Source organism: Nyctereutes procyonoides, unplaced genomic scaffold (assembly GCF_905146905.1).
Source record: "Nyctereutes procyonoides isolate TBG_1078 unplaced genomic scaffold, NYPRO_anot_genome, whole genome shotgun sequence".
Lineage (NCBI taxonomy): Eukaryota > Metazoa > Chordata > Mammalia > Carnivora > Canidae > Nyctereutes > Nyctereutes procyonoides.
In genome coordinates this window covers 47,110,339-47,136,268 of record NW_026575049.1, presented here as the reverse complement: position 1 = coordinate 47,136,268, position 25,930 = coordinate 47,110,339, and the positions used below count along the sequence as shown (strand labels likewise).

The following is a 25,930-nucleotide window of genomic DNA, read 5'->3' as shown; positions in this document are numbered from 1 at the left end:
TGCCCGAGACCCCTGGTCCCCCTCCGGAGTCGGACTCCGGAGTGGTCTGGAAGAGGAACGGAGCCCCGGCACTCCCTCCTCTTCGGGGAGGGTCGTGGTTCGCGACCGCTCCCATCTGAATCTGCCGCGCCAGTCCTGTCGTTCGTGTGCGTCTGTTCGTTCCGTGTTTTTCTTCCTTTCCTGTCCACCTCCTCACCGCTCACCCCTTCTCTACACCCATGGGGCAGACTGTAACCACCCCTTTAAGCCTCACTCTAGATCACTGGAAAGAAGTCGCCGGCCGGGCACACAATCTCTCGGTCGAAGTCAGAAGACGAAGATGGGTCACCTTCTGCTCCTCAGAGTGGCCGGCTTTCAACGTCGGGTGGCCCAGGATAATATTGACATTATCTTGCAGGTGAAGGCCCTAGTCTTCCAGCCAGGACCCAATGGACACCTCCACCAGCCGACCTAGGATGACCGCCAACAGCTCCTGCAGACTTTCCTCACCACGGAGGAGAGACAGCGCGTCCCGGGGGCGGATGGGAGGCCAACCCAGCTGCCTAATGAAATTGAGGATGTTTTCCCCTTGGTTCGCCCGACCTGGGACTACGACACTGTTGCTGGTAGGGAGCGGCTCCGTCTCTATCGCCAGGTACTCCTAGCGGGTCTCAAAGGGGCAGGGCGTCGCCCCACCAATTTGGCGAAGGTACGTGCTATAGTGCAGGGAAAAGATGAGACACCGGCAGGTTTTCTGCAGAGGTTAATAGAAGGCTATACTGGCCACCGTAGTACAGGGCTCAGGGCAGAGTAAGTCAGGACAGAGTAGGGACCTGGGAGACAAAAGAGGACCACGGGTTGAACGAGACCAGTGTGCCTACTGCAAGGAAAAAGGACATTGGGTTAAAGATTGCCCAAGGAAGGGCCAAACGCAGGGACCTAAAAAGAAGCCCATTCCTGTTTTGTCCCTAGAAGATGAAGATTAGGGATGTCAGGGCCAGGAAACCCCCCCCCCCCCGAGCCTCGGATAACCCTTAAAGTGGGGGGACAGCCGGTGACCTTCCTGGTCGATACGGGAGCTCAACATTCAGTTTTAACTGAGGCAAAAGGACCCTTGAGCTCTAAAACGTCTTGGGTTCAGGGGGCAACTGGAGGCAAGTTATATCGATGGACAACCGAACGGAAGGTCCACCTGAGCACTGGGCAAGTAACGCATTCCTTCTTACTGGTCCCAGACTGCCCTTACCCTCTCCTAGGCAGAGACCTTCTTTCAAAAGTAGGGGCCCAGATACATTTTCAGCAAAAAGGGGCCACTATTACTGGCGCGGGAGGGCAGCCCCTCCAGGTACTGACCTTGCGCCTAGAGGATGAACACCGGCTGCACGAGGACTCTCCACCGGCCGTGCAGCCCCTAGATTCTGAATGGCTCACTAACTACTCTCAGGCCTGGGTGGAAACGGCCGGAATGGGACTAGCTGTAAACCAGCCGCCCATAATTATAAACTTAAAACCCTCGGCCACCCCCATATCGATCCGGCAATATTCAATGAGCAAAGAGGCCAAAGAAGGCATTTGGCCCCATATACAGAGACTATTACAATTGGGCATTTTAATACCTTGCCAGTTGCCCTGGAATACTCCTCTATTACCCGTAAAAAAACCCGGCACAGGAGATTACCGGCCGGTACAAGATTTACGAGAGGTTAACTGGAGGCCAGAGGTGGCTGACGGAGAGCTGCAAAAAGGCTGTAGCCCTGATCCCAGCACCCACTAATGCCAAAGGACTACGAGAGTTCCTCGGCAGTGCTGGGTTCTGCCGCCTCTGGATACCCGGGTTTGCGGAGATGGCGGCTCCCCTATATCCTCTCACGAAATCCAACACCCCCTACCACTGGGGAAAGGAGCAGCAATTGGCTTTTGACAAAATAAAAAGGGCCTTATTGACTGCCCCTGCCCTGAGCCTCCCAGATGTAACCAAGCCTTTTACGCTATATGTTGATGAACATAATGGAATAGCCAAAGGGGTCCTAACTCAAAAACTGGGACCCTGGAAAAGGCCCGTGGCATACTTTTCAAAAAAAATTAGACAGCGTGGCTGCAGGATGGCCCCCATGTCTCCGGATAATAGCGGCTATGGCAGTCCTGGTAAAAGACTCAGACAAGTTGACTTTTGGCCAACCCCTCACTGTGGTGGCCCCCCACGCCGTAGAGACAGTCATCCGCCAGCCCCCTGATCGATGGCTCTCAAACGCCCGGGTCACCCATTATCAGGCCATGTTACTGAATTCTGAGCAGATACAGTTTGGAACGGCTACATCTCTAAACCCGGCCACCTTGCTTCCAGAAACCGAGTCCCCCTCCCTAGTAATGCATGATTGCCACCAGATCCTAGCTGAAGTCCATGGCACCAGAGGGGACTTGACGGACCAGCCTTTGCCAGATGCTGAAGCAACCTGGTACACCGATGGGAGTAGCTTTCTACGAAATGGCTGGACAGAAGCTTTCCCCACCAAGCGAGAAACCGCCCAGGTGGTTGTCAAGAAAATCCTGGAAGAAATTTTCCCCCGGTTTGGACTGCCCAAGGTAATAGGGTCGGACAACGGCCCCGCCTTCGTCTCCCAGGTAAGTCAGTTGGTGGCCAGATTACTGGGGATAAATTGGAAATTACATTGTGCATACAGACCCCAGAGCTCAGGTCAGGTAGAAAGAATGAATAGAACAATTAAAGAGACCCTAACTAAATTGACATTGGAGACTGGCACTAGAGACTGGGTCCAACTCCTCCCTATGGTTCTGTTCCGAGTCCGGAACACTCCCGCGCGCCATGGGCTAACTCCTTACGAGATTCTCTATGGAGGTCCCCCACCAGTAACGGACTTACTAGATTCTGCTCTTGACCCTCTTGCTAACACTCCCGGTTTACAGGACAGGCTAAAGGCGCTCCAGATTATCCAGCACCAGATCTGGAAACCCCTTGCGGCTGTCTACCGCCCCGGAGACACACCGGCCCACACCCGTTCCAGATCGGGGACTCCGCCTACGTCAGGAGACATCAGTCCAGGACGCTTGAGCCCCGCTGGAAGGGCCCATATACTGTACTACTGACCACCCCAACCGCCTTAAAGGTAGACGGCATTGCTGCTTGGGTCCACGCCTCACACGTCCAGCGCGCCCCATCAACGAGCACCGCTGACGCCAGCCAGGACGGACCAGACGAGCCACTCCAGTGGAAGCTCCACTGCACCCAAAACCCGCTCAAGATAAGACTTTCATAAATTGTTCAATGACAGTTGTTATATTCCTACCTCTCCTAGCGCTCTTCACCTCCGCCAAAGGTGACCCTCATGCCCTCAAAAGGTTAACCTGGCAGGTACTAACGTCTGGGGGTGACGACGTCTGGTCTATAACTAAGACCGCCCCCGTGGGAACCTGGTGGCCTGACCTATATCCTGACCTTTGCAAGCTAACCATAGGGGCCCCTAGCCCATGGGACCTAGAGGGATACTTCGACACCTCTAGAGCCCCTAACCAAGAAAGCCCTCCAGGGCGACTGGGATTAGACCCATGGGGAGGCTGTGGCACGCCTGATAGAAGGGCCATGCTAAGCACTCTTCCCTTTTATGTCTGTCCCGGGCACCACAGAGATCGCAGGCTAAATCCCACCTGTGGAGGAGGGGAATATTTTTATTGTAAAAATTGGGGGTGCGAAACTACGGGGGATACAGAATGGAGGCCCTCCTCCTCCTGGGATTATATCACTGTCAAGGCTAACTATACTCACCCGACATTTAGCAAATGGAAAACCCTTAATTATGGGCCCTGCCAAGGGTGGTGTCATCCCCTACGGATATCCTTCACGGAGCCCGGAAAAAGGGCTACTTACTGGGCCAATGGATATACGTGGGGACTCAGGTTATACAAAGAAAGAACAGATGATGGTTTTATATTCAGAATTAAACTAAAAATAGAATCCCCAGACCCCGTGGCGATCGGGCCTAACGCGGTCCTCGGGGAACAAAGAGCTGCCCCGGCCCTAGCCGCAGGGAGCGCCGCACCCACTAACTTCGCGGTCACTCCAACCCCTCGGTCGTCACCCGAGACTGGACAAATCTTATCATAGGGGCATTCCTGGCCCTTAATCGAACCAGCCCCGATGTAACTAAATCCTGCTGGCTCTGCCTTGCACCACCCCCCCTTATTATGAGGGGATTGCTACTTCAGGGACCTATAATAACATCACTAGCACTCAGGGATGCACACCCGACTCCCAACCACAACTCAGCCTTACAGAAGTTACAGGACAGGGAACCTGCATAGGAACACCTCCCCCCCCCCCCCGGGGCTACCAGAGACTCTGCAACACTACCACCCCGATTTTGGGGACTGATTCTTACCTGGAGCCCCAGCCGGGAACTTGGTGGGCATGCAACAAAGGCCTCACCCCCTGTGTGTCGGCTAAGGTTCTAAATAGCTCAAACGACTTCTGTGTCATGGTGCAGATCCTACCCAGGGTGTTCTATCACCCTGCTGAAACTCTAGAAAATCAGTATGATAAACATCCCACCCGTTTTCGGCGCGAACTTGTCTCCCTAACCTTAGCCGTTATGTTGGGACTAGGGGTCGCTGCTGGGGTGGGTACTGGCGCAGCTGCTCCGATCCAGGGCTCACGGCGTTATCTAGAACTCCAAACAGCTGTAGATGAGGATCTACGGACACTAGCGCAGTCCGTTTCTAAGCTAGAACAGTCCCTCCCCTCACTTTCAGAAGTAGCACTTCACAACAGGAGAGGCTTGGATTGACTATTCCTGAAAGAGGGAGGACTGTGTGCGGCCTTGGGAGAGGAATGCTGTTTCTATGCAGACCATTCTGGAGTCATCAGAGACTCCATGGCCAAACTCAGGGAAAGGTTAAATAAAAGACAAAGGGACCGGGAGGCCCAGCAGGGCTGGTTTAAAAGCTGGTTTAATCAGTCTCCCTGGTTGACCACCCTAATCTCTACCATTCTGGGCCTCTAGTTATCCTGCTCCTGCTGCTAACTTTCGGCCCCTGCGTCCTCAACCGGCTGCTCCAGTTCATCCAAGACAGATTGTCTATTACCCAAGCTCTGGTATTAACTCAGCAATGTCGGGCCCTCCAAACTGAAAAAATAAATGTTCCCTAAGATTTTAAGGTTAAAATCAGCCCAAACAAGAGGAGGGAATGAAGAAACCTCCCCCCTTGTAAGTAGGGCCAGCCCTAATCCAGAGGCAGCCCATCCAGTCTTCTTCCTGAAATTTTAGCAACTAAAAGCATTCTGTTTACAATAAGAAAACCGTTTCCCCCCACACACCCTGATTGGAATGTCCCTGAATAGGTTCATGTTGACCCTCCCCAAAATCAACCTGGATGCCATGCGACTCCCGCGGTTCTTTTGTCTTTAGGAAGTTTCTTTCCTTTTGCCTTTTAAAAGACACCTGTAATTGCTAATCGGGGCTCTTTTCCTCTTCGGAGGCGGAGAGCCCGTTTGCGCAAACGTTCAATAAACCCTCTTGCTAATTGCATCTGCCTGTCTGGGGTCTGAGTCTCTGGGGCGTCCACCGGGCCACGTTGGCACCCGTGAGCCAGGGTCCAACAACAGAAGAGAGAACATAACAGCTCTGGCTCCAAGGGCAGCTCCGAAGACTTACCCTGTTTCTGTCCCCCAAAAGTCCATTCTGGAAACTTTTTTACTGTGAACACAGTTGGAAGAAATGGGATAAACTAGATGACCTGTCAAGATGCTTCTTGGCTTAGGAGCCAACAGATAGAGGTGCTAAAGGTGGCAGAGATGGCAATGTTTGCCTATGCTCCAGAGAAACAGTGATCACAAAGGACTACTGAAAATAATCTATTTCATGCTTGGTGGTGGTGGTGGGGAGATAGGAAGAGTAGTCTTCTTCAGGGAAAGACCCTTGCCAGTTTTGTTTTGTTAAAAACGTGTCTTGACTTTTGCAGTTTCAAACATAAGAAACCAAATTGAATAAGCAGCTTACACATAAACAGAACTTAAATATTAGTTTCCAAATGGTTGCCTATGAGAACAAGTTCAAATGCTATTAATTAGACCTTTAACCTCCAAATCTACATAATTGAAATTCCATTAACTTATTAAACATAAATACAAATTCCAGGATAGAAAGCTGGCATCCAGTTTCACTTACTATGGTGTTGCCTGACAGATAAAAAATCAAATCCTTGGACGCATGATAGGTCACAGCCAGTTCCTCTCCTGTGTCACTGGATATTAGGGCTCATTGTCTAAGCTATTTATATACACGTGCGAAGCTCAACTGTATTTAGAAACGCAATACTTTCTCATAGCTGTGGCTATCCAGACATTTCAGACTTCTGTTAAAAATTAAACCTTTTGGTTGAAGTTTTTTTTTTTTTTTTTCTGATGTCAAAGATACTGTTGTGAGGCTTTTTTTCTTTTTCTGACAAGGCCATCTTTATTATGTGTTACTCAAAACTCTCTTTGTCCTTTCTAGTGGCTTTTGCTAGACTTGGAGTATTATTCTTATCTGTGGTTCAGACTACCTTTCTCCGTTTCACCCAAATTTAATCTGGGTTCCAACCATAGCCATCACAGACAGAATTAGCATGTATAAAAAAGCATTCATAAGGTATGCACTATTAGGGATCGTCTGAGACATGGAAATAATTCCATTTAGTTCCAACAAAACCAAGCCAGAATTCCTGAACCTCTCTCCATAAAGATATATAGGAGGTCAGGTCCAAGAGCTGGCTTTCTTCTACCAAAAGTAAGATTAAGAGAGCAGCAATGGGGATCTCCAGATCAGTGCTTCTCAAAGTCAGCACACATAAGAACCACCTGGAGAACTGTTAAAACACAGACTCCTTATGTCCAGAGATTCTGTTTGACTCAGTAGGTCTGAAGTGGGGCCTAATAACTTGCATTTTTTTTAAAAGATTGGTTGATTGATTGATTGATTTTAGAGATAGAGAGGGAAAGCAGAGGAAAAGCAGAGGGAGAGGGACAAGCAGGCTCCACGTTGAGCACAGAGCCCTAGCAGGGCTCAATCCCATGACCCTGAGATCATGACTTGTGCCAAAACCAAGACTGAGCCACCCTGTGCCCCTAATTTGCATTTCCAACGTATTTCCATGGGATCCTGAAGCTGCAGGTCCAGGGCCCACACTTTGGGAACCACTGCTCCAGCAAACACAGAACTAACACCAAATCATCTGAAAGGTCCAGCCTGTTATTCTTGCCAGTCACCAAAGGACCACAGATAAAGGCTGCCATCAGTGTAAATAGGTTCCTCCAGGAGTAGATTCTGTTAGATTTCCAGGATCTAAGAAATCCTGCGTGTCTCCAGGAAGCAATTTTAAAACCTTAGACACCAAAGCTTAACAATCATTACTCAGAATTCTTGCAAATCACCATAGTTCATGAGCCCCTGAATAGAGAAGCTCCAATGGCTCACAATTATAATTTATTCAGATCAAAGGAATCCTTTCAAATAGTGGGTGGCCTTTAGCAGCTGTCTGTATAAGAGGAGTCCACAATATGAATGCACCATATTTATTTAACTGTTCTCCTATTACTAAACATGTGAAGATCTGGGATGTACTGGAATGAGAATTCACATTTGTGGGTATTTCTGTGGGACAGATCGTTAGAAAAAGAAATCCCTAACTGGATCAAAGGCAATCATATTCTTTATGTTATATAGTATCTTTACTTCTTACACTCCAATTTTAGGCCTATGAACATCTTCCAAAAGTTGGCCTCTGGAGCAGCCCGGGTGGCTCAGCGGTTTAGCGCTGCTGTCAGCCTAGGGCCTGATCCTGGAGACCCAGGATTGAGTCCCACATTAGGCTCCCTGAGTGGAGCCTGCTTCTCCCTCTGCCTGTGTCTCTGCCTCTCTCTCTCTCTCTCTCTGTGTGTCTCTCATGAATAAACAAAATCTTTAAAAAACAAAACAAAACAAAAAAACAAAAGTTGGCTTCTGAAGGAAGTAACTATTAAATCAGTAATTCTACCAGTAATTCTCTAGTCTGATATTTTAGATTCCTTATTTTATGTAGTAAAAGAGCCACATAAAATCAGCAAAATACTCTATTTTTTTTGTACAATTAGTGTCACCTGGTCAGTGAACACTGTTTACTAAGTACTACCTTCTGCTAATACATGGAAGAAAAAAAGGTATTCAGGAAAAAAAAAATGAAAGAAACAAAGAAAATCTGGTTTCTGATCATATGCCAAAGTATATTAAAAATGTATCTGTTGGGAAGATATGTGCTCCAGGCCCACCGGCTTTTTCCCAATTCCTGAAACCCTCCGAGCAGCTTCTCTCTACAAGCTTTGGAACATCCTTTTCTACCCATTTCCATGGTGCCACTTCCAGCCCCCTTCTGGCCCCTTCTCACCCAGGCATAAGCCTCACTCCCTCAAAGAAGCTTCTCGATGCCTCCCTCCAGTCTAGGTCAGGCTGCTGCCTATATGCTCTTACAGAACCAAACTTCTCTCTTTCAGAGAACTTAATGTGTAATTATGTATTCATTAGAACTATTTTATGATTAACAATAGTCTTCGTCACTAGCCTATAAATTCAAAAGATCCGGGACTGTCTTTTTGTTTGCTTTTATTACCATTTTATCCAGAGTACCTAGCTAGCTCATAGTTGAAGCTCAATAATTAGAGAGAGAAAAAAGAGAATATGAAAGGAGAATAAATGAGTATGTAACTTCTAAAAGACATGAGTAAACAGAACAATTTCTTCTTTTTCTTTTTTCCTTTTCAGTTTTGTTTATTTAAGTAATCTCTGTGCCTAGGATGGGGCTCAAACTCCAACTCTGAGATCAAGAGTTACATGCTCTTCAGACTGAGCCAGCCAGGCGCCCCCAGAAATATTTCTTCTTACTATATATCTTTCAGTAGGATATTTAAGTATTTATTTAGTCTTTATAAAAAATGTAATGCTAATGAAATTTTTGAAAGTGAAAAAAATTCATGCTTGTAGTGACCACCTTAAGAGAGCAGCTATTCTTTCTTATAGTTTTTTCCTGATCTTTATCCAAATGCATATCTTTATAAAATATAGCCATTCATGACTAGAGCTAGAAACAAAATTTTATGTGACAGTTTCTTCTTAGTGAAGTAGTTTCCTCTTACAGAAAAACGAACAAATAAATATTGCAATCAGCTTAGCTTTCACTAGGAAACTGTTGGCACATGATATGAGCATAATGGTATACACTTTGGCGTTTAGATATGGCATTACACACCTGTTTTTGTAAGTTAGACGAACAGTTCTCGTACCTTCCCATTTCCCAGGTTGCTGTTCTTTGGAGGCCTGCTCCCACTTAGAAATGATGTCACATATCTAGGAGACAAGTAAGAAATGGAGATTTATAGCAGTTCTCAAATCAGCATTTTTTGAAGACAAGCATGTCTGCAAACTGAAACGTTCCGTGAAATTAACATCATCAAACCAAATGGACTGAAGCCTTTTGTTTTAAGCTTCTGTGCACTCCTGGTTTTCCATTTAGTTATAAATTGCTCTTTGGTTTACTTATCCCCTCAGACATCCATTAACTTTGGGCTGTGGCCATGAATTTTTTACTCAAAAAAGGAATCTTAATGAAAGACTACATGAGACTGGAAATAAGAAGATTCCAGGAATTTTTTCATAATTTAATCACTGAAGAAGCAACTTTTCCACCTTCTGAGTTTATAAAGACTGGAATAACCAAAGTTATCTCAAAGAAACTTGAAATATAATCTTAAGATGCTTTGATTGGGAAAGAATAAAAATCCCTCAGGAATCAAATAAACGTTTGCTTGTTTTTTTAACAGGTCATCCAGAGAATTATAAATAAAAGTTTTCAAAAATATGTGGGAAGCAGTTATTCAGCAAAGCCCCTAACGTTTACTCAGCTCAAGTCAACCAAAAAGACTAGCTTATCTTCTTGATTAATTATTAACAACAGTGCTCTAGGAATGTGGGTCTCAAAAATTTACATTTGAATGTGCTGAACTGAATAGGATATACCTGGAGCTAAGGAGAAAAAGACATTCCTTTATCTAGATTTCTCAAGATGCAGCCACATATGCAGGGGGCTAGGGGTGGGGGATGGGGAGCGGGCAGGGAGGTGGGTAGCACCTAATAACCAACATTCCTAATGAACTATGTATGAGTTTCAACAGGGTTCTGTAGAACCCCTTTGAGTGCTAACAGGCCGAGGAGCAGATTTATGTAGTTCGAGGGAAGTACTGACATTTCATGTCCTCTAAACTTGTGGGATCTATTACTAAGATCCTATTTCTTCTATTCTGCCCCAAGTCTGTTATCTTCAAATCACAGAAATACCTTCACCCCACAACAAGGTGCTGATTCCCAAGAGCAGTCAAGGGCCACAACAAGTAAGAAAACGGTCCTGATCTAGTTTTAGTTGTGTGATTTGGTGGAAGTCCTTTAATGCTCTTAGGCTACAGCTTCCTCATTTGCAAAATAAGAGGGCCTTTCCTGTTAAGGTTCCTATGGTTCTGTATTCTTATAGTCCTAATCGTTATCATTGCTAGATGCTAACTTTGTTAAAGTCATTTACTATGACCTAGAAAAGATTTTTTAAAAATCTTCCAAATTTCCACCTTTGCTCATGATTTTCCTTTTGTTTACAATTCCCTCTTTATTTCCACAGGTCCATTTTCCTACATGTCCTTGGAAGTCCGTTTTCCAACTGAACTTAATCTCTCCATCTGTGGAACATTCGTAGGATGATTAAATCATTTAACACAATTCTGGCTTAAATTTATCAGTGTATACGACTCTTCTTCCCCAGGCAGATTACAAATTGACTGTGGACAGGGACTACTTGTGGTCTTTCTCTGCATTCCCTACAAGGGCCAGCCCAGCTCCTATAGTGGGTAAATAAATACTGCCTAGTGAGTGAATATAATAAAAAGTCTATTTTACTAGAGTTTCAATACCTCTTCTCTTTTAGCCTAGTAGTTAGGGTATTAATGCTATTATCAATCTTTCTCCTGTCGCAACATGGAGCATGGTATGTGTGTAGATTGTGTTTGAGAATTCTATGACCTCAACAATTTTTTTTTTTGTTGTGCAGACTAGATTACTTAAAATTTGTGAAACCTCTTGAACTGAGTTTTTTGCAAATAGCAAAAAGTAGCTGCTTTACTGTTTGTTGGGTCTGCCTTCTTAAAAGGAGTTGGTTCACCTTAATGTTTCCTTGAAGACAATGCTCTAAATCCTTGCCAGAAGGATCATCGGTGAATAATGCAAAGCCGGACTGTGTTGGCTTCCTCATTCCTGTATCCTGGTTCAGAGTGTTCAAAAATTCTTCCACTGTGGTAGATGCATCAAATCCAACTACCTAAGCAGAAATAACGAAGTTGTTCTTTTAATAAAAAAAACATGTACATTTCAAACTTAAATTTCAAGAACGATTTCAGGGCAGAGACAGGGCATATTTGATGCATGATTAATGATAACATATATTTATCTAGGTGCTTTACCTCCCCCCATACCAAAGCTCCACCAGAGAAAATTAGTGTCATCTTAATTGCTAGGTTGCTGTAAGAATTCAGAAATCTTGGCTTCAGCCAACAGACATGAATTCAAAATACAAAGATTATTTGACAGCCATAAACATCTTGCAGAGATATCATGCCTACCTATTAAAAGCAAACCAAGATCAACAGTACAATATTCAAACTTTAAGCTAATAGAAGAAAGTAAACCAGAAATGCACTTAAACAGTCATAGGGATGTAAAGCAGAGCATAGGGGATGCAGTCAATAATCTTGTAATCACTTTGTATGGTGACAAATGATAACTAGGCTTATCTTTGTGATCATTTTGCAATGTATAAAAATGTAGGATCACCATGCTGTGCACCTGAAAGTAGTGTAATATTGTGTGTCAACAGCACTTCAATTAAAAATGAATAAAAATAAATAATGTTTGTTCCTTTTTTTTTTAATTTTTTATTTATTTATGATAGTCACACAGAGAGAGAGAGGCAGAGACACAGGCAGAGGGAGAAACAGGCTCCATGCACCGGGAGCCCGACGTGGGATTCGATCCCGGGTCTCCAGGATCGCGCCCTGGGCCAAAGGCAGGTGCTAAACCGCTGCACCACCCAGGGATCCCATGTTTGTTTCTTTAATATGTGGTTACATATCTGAACTCTGTGATAAAAAGCTATGGCTGCAAAGCTTAGATGCCAGCTTTGGAACATGTTTGCTTCAGTTAATAAGTGAACAACTAGATCTGAGAGCTACAAGGGCCTGGAGGAGTTTTCCCAGATAATCTCTAAGATTTGGAGGCTGAAAAACTTAAACCTGTACATACCCACTGTCAGTATTTATTTTCTAATTTAGCAAGCGCACAGGTTGAGAAAGGCCTCAACCAGAGTATTTTTTATTTTCTCCATCAGAACTAAAAGGGCAGTAAAACTCCTCCCCTATAAGGCTCAATTCAGATTTCAGTGTGAATTCTTAGCAAAACTGTTTCAAAATGCAGCTGTTCTGATAGAAGATATATTTGTACATTTATGATCACTGCCAGCTGCTGACAAAGGTAGGCAGGCAGTCTCCTTTCCCTATTCCACAGAGGCTACACAAAGGATTCAAGGTTAAGCAAGCATGCTTTCATCAGGGCAGAGAGTGTAACCCACCTGATATATCCCATTCATGAAGTGCACAGGGATACTGAAAGGCAAAGAATGATGGTAAGGGTTTCGAAGAAGGGTTGAAAGAATTTCCATTCTTGAGGGTCTTGCTTCTCGATCTCCGTTTTGTTGTGTTCTTTCTACACATCGCTGGCAGTAAATGGCATATTTTCCAAATTCTGTCCTATAATACACAACTTAAGATAAAGCCTAGGAATAAATTTAAGACAACCTAATACATTAGGTTGGTGTACATTACCATGTATTATGCTAATTTTGACAGTAATTTTTCTATTTGAATGATAATATTAAACTGCCATGACTTTTCTCAAATACTAGCTTCTTTTGCAGCTGACTGAATCAAACTTTCTTCCTCTTTATTGTATTATTGTAGTCACAAAATGAATTTAAAGTTGCCAGTCATTATATAGTCAATAGACAGTAATTCTATTAACAAATACAAAGGAAATAATTGTATAAAAATAGGATAGGCTAACTCAGGAAACACATGATCTAGCACAGTTCTCTTTGGAGGAACATGGAGGTTAGTGCTTGACTTGCTAACCTATCTTCAAACAAAAAAAGTACATGTATTTTCCTTCTTTATCCTATGAAACATGCACTTCTTAAAAAATCTTGAGCATTAAACAAAACTGCTGTAGTAAATAAATGCAAAAGCTAGAGAGAGATCTTATTTGCCTTCATTTGTTATACATAATTTTTATAAAAGCAGACTGATAAAACCTCCAAATATGTTTATATTATAAAGTGCCTTCTAGGCTAACTTTAAAATGTTACCCTTTAGGGGCACCTGGCTGGCTCAGTTGGTAGAGCTTGATCTCAGGGGTGTGGGTTTGAGCCCCATGTTGAGTGTAGAGATTACTTAAAAATAAAATCTTTAAAATGCCACCCTTTGGGGCGCCTGGGTGGTGCAGTCAGTTAAGCGTCCAACTCTCGGTTTTGGCTCAGGTTGTGATCTCAGGGTCGTGAGATTGAGCCCCACATTGGACTCTACACTCAGCACAGAGTCTGCTTAAGACTCTCTCTCCCTCTCCTACTGCCTTTCCTCTCTCTCTCTCTGTCTCTCTCTCTCAAATAAATAAATCTTAAAATACCATCCAACCTTTGTCTAGGGGCTCTTCAGTGACTACAACTAAAATCACATGACATTGGGGTTCCTGGCTGGCTCCATTAGGAGCGCATAGGACTCTTGATCTCAGGATTATGAGTTCAAGCCCCACACTGGAGATAGAGACTACTTTAAAATAAAAATAAATAAATAAATAAGTAAAATCACATGACTTTGGTCACAGAGTTCCCAAAATATAGTACAAACAGGAGGATATTTTCCTACTGTTTCCAAGTTGTTTTCTGTTTCATTGTGTTTGTTTCCTTTGTTTTAGAGCCAGAGTATATTTAAGTCATGTAACATGAACCTGTTGCACAGAATGATCCTGATAACCCTTGGCTGGGTGCCCTGGGTCCCACTGTAAGAAAACCATACTGACAGGTAGATTTTCAATGTTTTTTTAAAGGGGGTAAAAATTCTGAAGTAATTCAAATACACACAAGTATAAGAGGAGGGAAGACCATCAGGGAAGTTTCACTATAAAAGAACTCAACATAGAGAAAAATAGCAATGTAGAGAAAAATGAGCACCCACTATTGCTAAGTCACTCATCCCTGAAGTGTACAAAGATTTCTCACTTAAAAATATTCTTTGTCAGTTTTTCAAGCTCTTATTGCAGTCTTCTGTAAGAGTTTTAACACAAACAAAGGAAATATTTTCCAAGCCTCACATAAAGGACAACCAAAGGCTTCCCGTACCAACATTTGTTCCATGCATTCTTCTGCAAATATACCTGGCAGGTTACTAAATACTTATGACTTATTGTCGACTTTCAGAGCCACATAAACGGTTCAGCTGGCTAGTGTTCTGCACACCTGGAATCTGCATTCCTCTTTAGGTGGAGCCTGAGGAGCCACAGGAAAGGATGGTGGGGAAGGAAGAGCCCAACACAGAGAGCCAAGAGCTGCCAGCCCTGGGCAAAGAGAAGCACCACAGGTTAGATACCACCTGGCAGTCAGAAGGTCCAAGTAAGAACCAGTGTGACTGACAGGTTGAAGAAAGGGATGATGATGGCCTTTATTGCCTCCCGCCCCCCCACCCCCGATATTTTTGCTTCTCTCCCAGAAACATTATCTGCTTAAAGTATTTATAATACATAAATTGGAAAACATTCCACATTCCATCATCCATCTAGTTATACACCCAATTGTCTACACTGAGGTGCCAAAGGTCATGTAGCTATGGTAGTCCTTTTTGACATTCCTCTCAAATATGAGGGGCATTGTTCCCCTTTTTGTCCACTTATGTATTTACTCATTCTCTGAAATAGAAGTAATGGCTTTGAGGAAAGGCAGACTGAAAAACAGTAAAAAATCATATACCCCAAAGCAAAACCAATCTACCCACACATATGTACACATATATACATATCTAAAATAGGGGGCAAGTATAAAAATATTAGCAGAGGTTATCTCTATGTAATGGGATTATATGTAATTTTTGTTTTTCCTTTGCTCCATTCTATATCCTCTTTTCTATTTTATTTATTTTCTATTAAGCAAGTATAACTTCAATCATTTTATAAATGTTATATGAAAAAGGAAGAGAAAAATGTACTGTCTCTTCTTGAGTTATTTATGGCCTAGGAGAAGACCTTATATATTTTAACAATAATTTACAATATAACATGGCCAATATCCTGTTATAATCTTTTTTTTAAAGTATAACCAAATGGAGGGAATAACTAACTGCTGTGGGAATCAGGGAATAATTCACAGGAGAGTGTTGCTTGGGCCAACTGTAAAGTCGACAGGTGGGAAGAGAGACAGGGGATCCAGGTAACAGGAAGAATAGCAGATGCAAGGTGAAGGACAATGTAACAGCATGGTGTGTTTGAATAATGGGATATGTTTATTCTTTCAGTGTATGCTGGATGCAGGATGCAGGATGCATAAAATTAAGTGGAAAAAGAGGAGGCCCCTAAAGCTAGATTATGAAGGGTCTTCAATGCAGGTTAAGCTTAAGTTTCCAACATCGTTTGTGCATGGGCCCTCCAAGACCTGGGAAAGGCCCTATTGACTGTGTTTACATCATCCTATGTTCTTTTAAAATATATGAAAGTAATATACTTTAACAAAAAATAAATAATATGTTAGTAATAGTATAAGCTTAAACTGTATAGCTTCAAGTACCAGGAACCTGGACGCCTGAGAGTACTATTTGCTAGGGTAAGAACTTTCTGGTTTCATCCTGCAGTTAATAGAGAGGTATAAGCAAAGATGAAAACAGGCATTCATTGAAGGGTAAACATCAGTGACCAAAAGCCACCTGAAAATATACTCAGCTACACTAATAAAGAAATGCATCCTAAATCACTATCACTCTTTATCTGGAAGGAGTTTAAAAGAATTACACTGAACATTGTTGAAAATATACAGAAATTCTACAAATGGATTCAAAGAAATTCACTGGGCTTGTGCACAGGGTTTAAGTTCAAAGATGTCTACTGTAGTGGTATCTAGTATAAGAAAAATGATAGGGGGATGCCTGGGTGGCTCAGTGGTTGAGCATCCGCCTTCGGCTCAGGTCGTGTTCCTGGGGTCCTGGGATTGAGTCCTGTATCAGGCTCACTCTGGGGAGCTTGCTTCCCCCTGTGCTTATGACTCTGCCTCTCTCTCTGTGGCTCTCCTGAATAAATAAACTCTTTAAAGAAAAAAAAAAAAAGAAAAGAAAAGAAAGAAAATGAGTGGAAGAACCTAAATATGTAGGGATTGATATTAATGCACCATTCATGTTTTTGAAGAATGTTGAAGGATACAGGGGAAATGTTATGTTCTACAGTTTTTAAAAAAGTAGTATGCACACTGCAGCTCAAGTGATGTGGAAACAGTGAGTGTGCATAAATACACACACATGCATATTTATATGGAAATGTATAAATATATAAATAAATGGAAAGAATATACATCAAAATATTAATAGCTATTTTTTCCTTTTCATACTTTTTGCATTTTTCAAATACCTATATTGAATATGTATCATGCTTACAGTGAGGAAAACAACATCACTTTAAATTGCATGTATATGTGTCAATATACACCTGCAGCGGTCCTGGTTGATTCTGTGGCTGTCTCCGTCTTGTCTGTTTAATGAGCTGACAGCAAATTTCATTTTGTAGCTCAGGATGTGTCAGACAGATTTGCAGAGCACTCTGGGCTAGAGATATATGGTAATCAATCGCAGGGGAGTCCACCGCTGCATTTATAAAAAGCTGGCATGTCTGAATTAAAACAGAAAAGAGATATTCAAGAGGATAAACGATTAGATTTATTCTGCATGGATTATATTGATTCTCTTCATAGCAACAGTTTTTGTTTAAAAGGATGGAACAGGATATATTATGATAACACTACCCAGAGAAATCCAGAATGGCAACATTAAAATCAGACAAAGTAGATTTCAGAGCAAGCAATTCTGCAAGAGACAGAGAGGGTCATTATGATGACAGTGGGGTCAGTTCTGTTACAGGACATAACAATCCTGACTGTTTATGTGCTTAATAACACAGCTTCCAAATGTGTGGAGCAAAACCTGATAGGATTACAAGGAGAAATAGACAAACGCACAAATATAGTTGGATATTTCAATATTCTTCTCATAATAATTGAGAGAACAAGGAGACAGAAAATCATTAAGGATTTAGAAATCTTGAACAAATAGTCAACCAACATGACCTAGTGGGCATTTATAGAACACTCCACCAAGAGTGGAATATGCATTCATTTAAAAAGTATACAGAACGTGAATGATCTGTCATCCACCAGACTATGAACTTCATATGAGAGGGGATCCCTGGGTGGCTCAGTGGTTTAGCGCTGCCTTTGGCCTGGGGCGTGATCCTGGAGACCTGGGATCAAGTCCCACGTGGGGCTCCCTGCATGGAGCCAGTTTTCCCTCTGTCTGTGTCTCTGCCTCTCTCTCTCTCTCTCTCTCTGTCTGTCTGTCATGGATAAATAAATAAAATCTTAAAAAAAAAAAACTTCATATGAGCAGTGCCTCTGTCTTATTTATCCTTGTGTTCTCTACACAGCACATAGTGATACAGTAAATGTTTCATTAATGAATGCATTCAAAATCTGATTAAATATAATCTATATAAGAAAGTTTAAAGGGAAGTGTTCATAAACACCAATGGTTGGCTTTAACTACCGTGTTGTTATATATAAAAGATAGTCTTGGGCAGCCCTGGTGGCTCAGTGGTTTAGCGCCGCCTTCAGCCCAGGGTGTGATCCTGGAGACCTGGGATCAAGTCCCACAACAGGCTCCCTGCATGGGGCCTGCTTCTCCCTCTGTGTCTCTGCCTCTCTCTCTCTCTCTGTATCTCTCATGAATAAATAAATGAAATTAAAAAAAAAAGATAGTCTTTACCTCTTCTGAGAACAGAATATAATCAAATAAACTTACTCTCTAATGTAAAGCACTGCACCCAAGCATTACATGAAATGCTCAATGAAAAAAAGATTTCTACCATTAAATTTCATTGTGTTAAGGAAGTATCTATCATTATTTTATGAATGTTGAATTTGTCAAACGCCTTTTCAATCTATGGAGATGACTGTCTACCTGATACATATAAAAGTAATAGACACCTTAATATTTAGCCGTCCTTGATTTCTTGGAGTAACTCTCTTTTAGTCATGACTTGGTATTCTTTTAAAGTGATGCTGGTTTCTGTTACTAAGATTGCATTAGTTTTTGCATGAAATGCTCTGTTTTGTACAATCTTTTCTGGGGTTTGGTATCAAAGTAACAGTTCACGAAAAGAATCAGGTGATATGATGACTGAGAAGTGCTTCAGAGTAATCCAGTGTTGGGGAACAGTGGGAGTGGGGAGATGAAGATAAAACCAGCCATGTCAAAAGACATGAAGAGAAATCTCACAGAGGAAGACATAGACATGGCCAACATGCACATGAGAAAATGCTCTGCATCACTTGCCATCAGGGAAATACAAATCAAAACCACAATGAGATACCACCTCACATCAGTGAGAATGGGGAAAATTAACAAGGCAGGAAACCACAAATGTTGGAGAGGATGCGGAGAAAAGGGAACCCTCTTACACTGTTGGTGGGAATGTGAACTGGTGCAGCCACTCTGGAAAACTGTGTGGAGGTTCCTCAAAGAGTTAAAAATAGACCTGCCCTATGACCCAGCAATTGCACTGTTGGGGATTTACCCCAAAGATTCAGATGCAATGAAACGCCGGGACACCTGCACCCCGATGTTTCTAGCAGCAATGTCCACAATAGCCAAACTGTGGAAGGAGCCTCGGTGTCCATCGAAAGATGAATGGATAAAGAAGATGTGGTCTATGTATACAATGGAATATTACTCAGCCATTAGAAATGACAAATACCCACCATTTGCTTCAACGTGGATGGAACTGGAAGGTATTATGCTGAGTGAAGTAAGTCAATCGGAGAAGGACAAACATTGTATGTTCTCATTCATTTGGGGAATATGAATAATAGTGAAAGGGAATATAAGGGAAGGGAGAAGAAATGTGTGGGAAATATCAGAAAGGGAGACAGAACATAAAGACTCCTAACTCTGGGAAATGAACTAGGGGTGGTGGAAGAGGAGGAGGGCGGGGGGTGGGGGTGAATGGGTGATGGGCACGGAGGGGGGCACTTGACGGGATGAGCACTGGGTGTTATTCTGTATGTTGGTAAAGTGAAACCAATAAAAAATAAATTTATTATTAAAAAAAAGAAAAAGCAACAACAGGAAAAAAATAAAAAATAAAAAAAAAATAAAACCAGCCATGTGCTGACACCTGTAGAGTGGGTCACAAGCGCCTTGACCTCCTATTTTCTCTACTGTTACATGGGTTTGAAACTTCCCAAAATAAAAAGTAAAAGAAAAAAACAGAATTGGGGAAATTTCATTCCTTTTCTATGCTTTGGGACACAGGATTGAAATGATTTATTCTTATAGAGATAGACCAATTCCCCTATTTAAATTTCATTTTCCATTCAATTTGGGCCATTTATACTTTGTCATAACGTTCATTCCTTCATCCAGATTTTCCACCATATCTGTATGGAATCTTTCTTGGTTGGGGTATTTGTGTATTCTACAGGAGGATTTTTAAAAATGTTTATTACAGCAATTTTTAAAACGAGCAAAAATGAAGAGAACAGTGTAATGACACTGTTACACAGTGTAATGTGTAACATTACACATATACCCATTACCCAGTGTCAACAATCATTAGCATATTGCCAACGTGTTTAATTTAAACTCTCTTCCACTTTTTTTCTGGAATATTTTAACGTACATCGTGTTATTTTGTCAATAAATACTTCAGTATGGATCTCCAAGTGCTACAGGTTTTTTCCATAGCCACCATATCATACCCCCAAATTAATAATGATTTACATTATCTAATAAAGAGATGATTTTTTTAAGATGGGAGGAATGTAGGTAAGAAGCCAAAGGAAAGACAAAAATTGAAACCCAGAAACTAGGGCAAAATGGTCCTGATATGGAGTCAAGACCTGAATCCACAGAAGGTACATAAGATTCTGAGACTGGAAGAAAGGAAGAAAAAGAAAATAAATTAAAGAATGTATGTTGGGAAGAGAGATTTGAGGTATTCATGTCTGATGCTCTCTAGTTTTTTCAATGAAATAGAAGGTAAACTGGTTGTAGAGAAAATTATTGAATAGAGAGTTTGGGGTGTGTGTGTGTGACCAAAGACAAGCAAAAGAAGAGGAGTCAGCCCTGAGTAATGAAGACCATGGATTTATATTGGCTCTAGTCCACACATGTTTGCTTGATGTTCTCTAGCTGTGTGCATCTGATCAATATGGAAATGGACAAGACAGCAGCATTGCTCTATGTTGGGGTTTGGCTGAAGAATGCACAGAATTATGGGTCCCAAGGAACTGAGTATTAATGAAAGCCATCTAGACTGGATAAAGAAGGAAGAAAAGCCAAGAGACAATTACCATGCTTTCTCTTGATCCCAAAGAAAATAAATGGCTCAAAACAAGGGTTTTAGGATGAAAAATGGAAGAATAAGAAAATAAGGAAACTCGAAGGCTAAGAGATTATGGTTATAGAATGAGATATTAGAACATAAGTTTTTAGAGGTGGTATAAGGAATGGTGGGGTCAGGATGTGGACATGGAGAATGTGAAGGTGAAGTTGACTACAGGTGAAGCTTACTGGCATTAAGAAGGTCAGGAATCTTAAGACCATGGCATTGGTGAGTGAAGTGATAATAAAATCATTCAACATAATGGCAAAAGTTGAGATTGAAAGAAAGAGTGTGAATTGGGAGACAAAATCCTTAACAAAATTTGAAGAGTTACCAGAAAATGACTGATGACAGAGATGAGGGGATAAAGAGTGATATAATGGAATGGTAAGTTCCAAGTGATCAGGGATTTCTAATAGCTGTTGAGTAATATGGATTGGAGAACAGCACTAGACAAGAAGGAGGATGTTGCCACCTCTCCTCCAACACTGAGGTAGGTGTGATATGAGAAATCCCTCCTTTTGAGATGCTGAAAGGAAAATGATTCTTTTGATATTAAATGTTTTACACTCCCCAAACCACTCAGAGTTTATTTAAGTAAATCCCAAATCTCCACTCAGAAAGCACATTAAATTCACCTAATTTTATTTTAGTAGGTTTTCTTAATAACAAAAACAATGATGATGTTCACATTTTGAATTTTTGGGGAGAGAGTGAAACTTTATAACCTAAATTATTTACTTTTACTTTTTCCAACAAAATTTTGAACAACATATAAACCCATATAAAGTTTTACCTTAAATAATTTAATAGCTTCTGTCTGTAGAGCTTCAGAAGGTAGTGTTGTCAGTGGGGAAATGATTCCTTCTTTGCTGTGACACAAGGTAGGGTGTCTCCATATCTGAGAAGCTAAATACATAATAAAATGTGAACAGAAAACAGAAGAATCACTTATTTTGCCCTCCCATTAATTAGCCTTTAGAAATAAGTCATTCAGTCCTGACTCACAACCTTAAGTCATACAGGTCACGAAAAACCTTCAACACATTATCTTATTTGCGATCTTCATGTTTCTGTTTTGGATAAACTAAATCTAGGAGAGTTTGGTCCCCATGTTCTAGGCTGAGGCAAGACTACCAGGGCACTATCACATTGCTGAAATGTGCCAAAGACTGGTGACCCAGGTCGAAGATGCTTCTGAGAAGAAGGTAGTGAGAGACAGAGAAGAGAGCCAAAGAAGGAGACTGAAAGATAAACTTGAAGTCTTTCCTAAAATCAACATTTATTAAATTCCTATGCTAGATACTGCAAATAGGATCTCTGTATTATGTAAAGCATAGCATAGAATCTATACTCTCAGTGGGGGCACCTGAGCAATAAAAAAAATAATAATTTCAATGCGAAGCAACGCAGAGTGCATACTTTCAGCATTTTTAAGTGCCTTTTATGAGCCAGATCCTGATGTGGAGTAGGCTTGCTGGCAACAGGAGTTCCTAATGTAAGTAGGATTTTAGCAGGTTAGTGAGAAATGTGAAGGAAGGAGGAAGTTTCAGACAGAAGGAGTAATGTGAGCAAAGACAGAAAGGTTACAGGACATAGCATATCAGGGAATGATGGTGTCTGTGGAGCCTAAGAAATACAGTGAGAAACTTGGCCCACAACAAACAAAGCCAACGAAATGATAGGTAAATTACAGGGAAGCAGGCACTCACGAAGTGAAAATTCCATTAGGCTAAGGGGCCTGGGTCCATCTCATAAATCATAAAACCTCATATGTTGTGAACTTACAAGGTTCTCCTTCAATATTGAGCAGTTTGCAAACGAGTTGTTCAAATTCTGATCCAACATTAACATTGTTACTTCCTGCTGCAACAGTCAGATGATAAAGCCAAGTGTCCTTCAAGTCAAAACACATTATTAGAGATTTAACTAAGATATAATTTGTGATGACTTAAAGAAAAAAACAACTCGTATAAACAGTGGAAAGCTTTGACACTGAAAAAATTCTTTAATTTTAAAATAATAACCCAAAGCCACCTAGTCAAACAGTTCTGAAGCAGGCTCACTTGAATTATACTCATAGTGCCACTTCCCACTGCTCACATTTTTTATTGCATTCTATAGCTGTTTCTTCGGAAAGCATGATAAAATTAAGGAAGTTAGTACAAGGTTGAAAGATGAGAATAAATACAAACAGTTCATATTCTTTTAAGATAATAAAGTCTATCAAATTTAAAATCTGATTCCCAGGACACCTGGGTGGCTCATCGGTTGAGTATTTGCCTTTGGCTCAGGGTGTGATCCTGGATTTTGGGGATCGAGTTCCACATCAGACTCCTTGCATGGAGCCTGCTTCTCCTCCCTCTGCCTGTGTCTCTGTCTCTCTCTGTGTGTCTTTCGTTAATAAATAAATAAAACCTTTTAAAAAAATAATAAAATCTGATTCCCAATACATATAAATAACACATATAAGATACTTGGGAAATCCAGAGAATTTAAAGAAGAAAATAATACCCAGAAAGAACTTACCTCAACACAATAAAGGCCATATAAGAAAAGCCCATAGTTAATATCATACTCAATGGTGAAAAACTAAAAGCTTTTCCCTTAAGATCTAGAATCAAGTAAGGATTGCTACTTCTACTCAATATAGCACTGGAAGTCCTGGCCAGGGCAATAGGGTAAGAAAAAGAAGTAAAAAGCATCCAAATTGGGAAGGAAGAAGTAAAATTATCTCTCTGCCAATGACACGATCTTATACATAGAAAACTCTAGAAACTCCACATTTCTTGTTAGAGCTAAGAAATGAATTCAGCAAAGTTGTAGGATACAAAATCAACATACATAAGTCAGTCGCATTTCTATACACCAATAATGAATTCTCTAAAAGGGAAATGAAGAAAATAATCTTATTTACAATGGCATCAAAAGGAATGAAATAGTAGGAATAAGCCTGACAAACTAGGTGAAAGACTTAGACATCAAAAACTATAAAACACTGATGAAATAAATTAAAGCAGACACAAATACATTTAGTGTTCATGGATTGGTAGAGTATTTTTAACATGTCCATACTACTGAAAGCACTTCCAGATGCAGTGCAATTCCTATCAAAATCCCAACAGCATTTTTTACAGAAGTAGAAAGACCAATCCTAAGGAATCACAAGAGACCCTGAGTAGCCAAAGCAATTTTGAACAAAAAGAACAAAGCTGGAGGCATCACACTTCCTGATTCAAAATATATTACAAAGGTACAATAATCCAATAGCTATTGTCAATACAATAATCATGTACTGACATGAAAACAAACATATAGGCCAATGGATCAGAGAGCCTAGAAATAAACCTATGCAAAACTGGTCAACTTATCTTTTGTAAGAGTGCCAAAAATACACAATGGGGAAAGGACAGTCTCTTCAACAAATGGTGTTAGTGGGACGCCTGGGTGGCTCAGCAGTTGAGTATCTGCCTTTGGCTCAGGGTGTGATCCTGGAGACTCTGGATTGAGTCCCACATCAGGCTTTCTACATGGAGCCTGCTTCTCCCTCTGCCTATGTCTCTGCCATTCTCTCTCTCTGTGTCTCTCATGAATAAATAAATAAAATTTTAAATAAATAAATAAATAATTAAATAAATAAATAAATAAATAAAGTTAGAAAAACTGGATATCCCATGCAAACAAATGAAATTGGGCCCTTATCTTACATCACTCATAAAAATCAACTCAAAATGGAATAGACTTAATCATAAGACCTGAAACCACAAAAGTCCTGGAAAAAAAAAATAGTGACAAAGCTTCTGGACATTGACCTTGGTCAATGCTTCTGTGCAGCAAAGGAAACAATCAACAAAACAAAAAAGCATCCTATGAAGTGGGAGAAAATATTTTGCAAACCATTTATCTGATAAAGGGTTAATATCCATAAGGATATTAACATATATATCCTACATAAGGAATTCCTACAACCCAATAGTAAAAAAACAAGTAGCTCAACTAAAAAATGAGCAAAAGAAAAAAAAATGGGCAAAGGAACTGAATAGACATTTCTCTAAAGAAAACATGCAAATAGCCAACATGAAAAGGTGTTCAACGTTGACAATCATTGAGGAAATACAAATTAAAACCCTAATAAGGTATCACTTCAAACTCATTAGAATGGCTTTTCCAGGGACACCTGGCTGGCTCAGGTGGTTAAGAGTCTGCCCTCAGCTCAGGTCATGATCCCAGAGTCCTGGGATCAAGTCCCACATCAGGCTCCTAGTTCATTAGGGAATCTGCCTCTCTCTCTCCCCCTTCCCCTGCTCATGCACTCTCTCTCAAAAAAATAAATAAAATCTTAAAAAAAAAGAATGTCTTTTATTTAAAAAGTAACATGCTGGCAAAGATGTGGAGAAAAGAGAACACTTATCCACTGCTAGTGGGAATACAAACTGATGCTGCCGCTATGGGAAACATTATGAAGGCTCCTCAAAAAACTAAAAATAGAATTATCCTATAATCCAGCAATTCTACTTCTCAGTATGTATCCAAACAAACTGAAATCAGGATCATGAAGAGACATCTGTATTCACTTGTTTATTTCCAGCATTATTCACAATAGCCAAGACATGGAAGCTGCCTAAATGTCCACTGACAGATGAATGGATAAAGTAAATGTGGTATATACATACAATGCAATATAATGCCTTAAAAAGGAAGGAATAATTTATAAAAGTTGTTTATATGTTAAAGATATAGTAGCCATTCATGAAATATTTTATTTTTTTATATTATCTTTTTGGTTCTTTTTGTGATTTTATTTGATATAAACAACTATTTTCATATAAAAAATTTTTTTAAAAATTCATTTGAGAGAGAGAGAGAGTACGAGCACGGTGGAGGATCAGAGGGAGAGGGAGAAGCAGACTTCCCACTGAGCAGGGAGCCCAATGACACAGGGCTCAATCCCTAAACCCCAGGATCATGACCTGAACTGAAGGCAGATGCTTAACCGAGTGAGCCACCCAGGCGCCCCTCAATTTTTTATAGTCAAATCTATCACCCATTTCTACCGTGATTTCTTACATTGCTTTTTCTTTTCATAAAGTACTTTCTATTCAGAGATCAGATAAGGGCTTTTTGAAAAAAATAATCTCATTTAACTCTTTAAATTC

At 41.1% G+C, this 25,930-nt stretch overlaps 2 protein-coding genes across 3 annotated transcripts in view; one reads left to right on the top strand and one right to left on the bottom strand.

Moving 5' to 3' along the window:
• The window catches only part of PLEKHH2 (pleckstrin homology, MyTH4 and FERM domain containing H2), a 117,623-nt gene that overhangs the window by 21,507 nt on the left and 70,186 nt on the right, over positions 1-25,930 (bottom strand). Inside the window, 7 exon segments of the mRNA XM_055328923.1 lie at positions 9,250-9,347; positions 11,203-11,358; positions 12,664-12,841; positions 14,602-14,699; positions 16,827-17,006; positions 21,571-21,683; positions 22,563-22,671. Coding sequence (XP_055184898.1) covers positions 9,250-9,347; positions 11,203-11,358; positions 12,664-12,841; positions 14,602-14,699; positions 16,827-17,006; positions 21,571-21,683; positions 22,563-22,671 — 932 coding nt within the window.
• Positions 223-3,181, top strand: LOC129511833 (uncharacterized). 2 transcript variants are annotated; one of them, XM_055328927.1, is made up of 2 exons: positions 223-2,601; positions 2,905-3,181. In XM_055328927.1, the coding sequence occupies exons 1-2, from the start codon at positions 2,113-2,115 to the stop codon at positions 3,082-3,084; spliced, it is 669 nt and encodes a 222-aa protein (XP_055184902.1). In that variant the 5' UTR covers positions 223-2,112; the 3' UTR covers positions 3,085-3,181. Both variants share the same exon structure in this region; 1 of them encodes a protein (XP_055184902.1).

Coding starts and splice junctions, on each gene's coding strand:
- LOC129511833 (XM_055328927.1), top strand. CDS start 2,113: ATGGCAGTCCTGGTAAAAGACTCAGACAAGTTGACTTTTGGCCAACCC. Junction 2,602..2,904: donor GCCCCGCCTTCGTCTCCCAG/GTAAGTCAGTTG, acceptor CCCGGTTTACAG/GACAGGCTAAAGGCGCTCCA.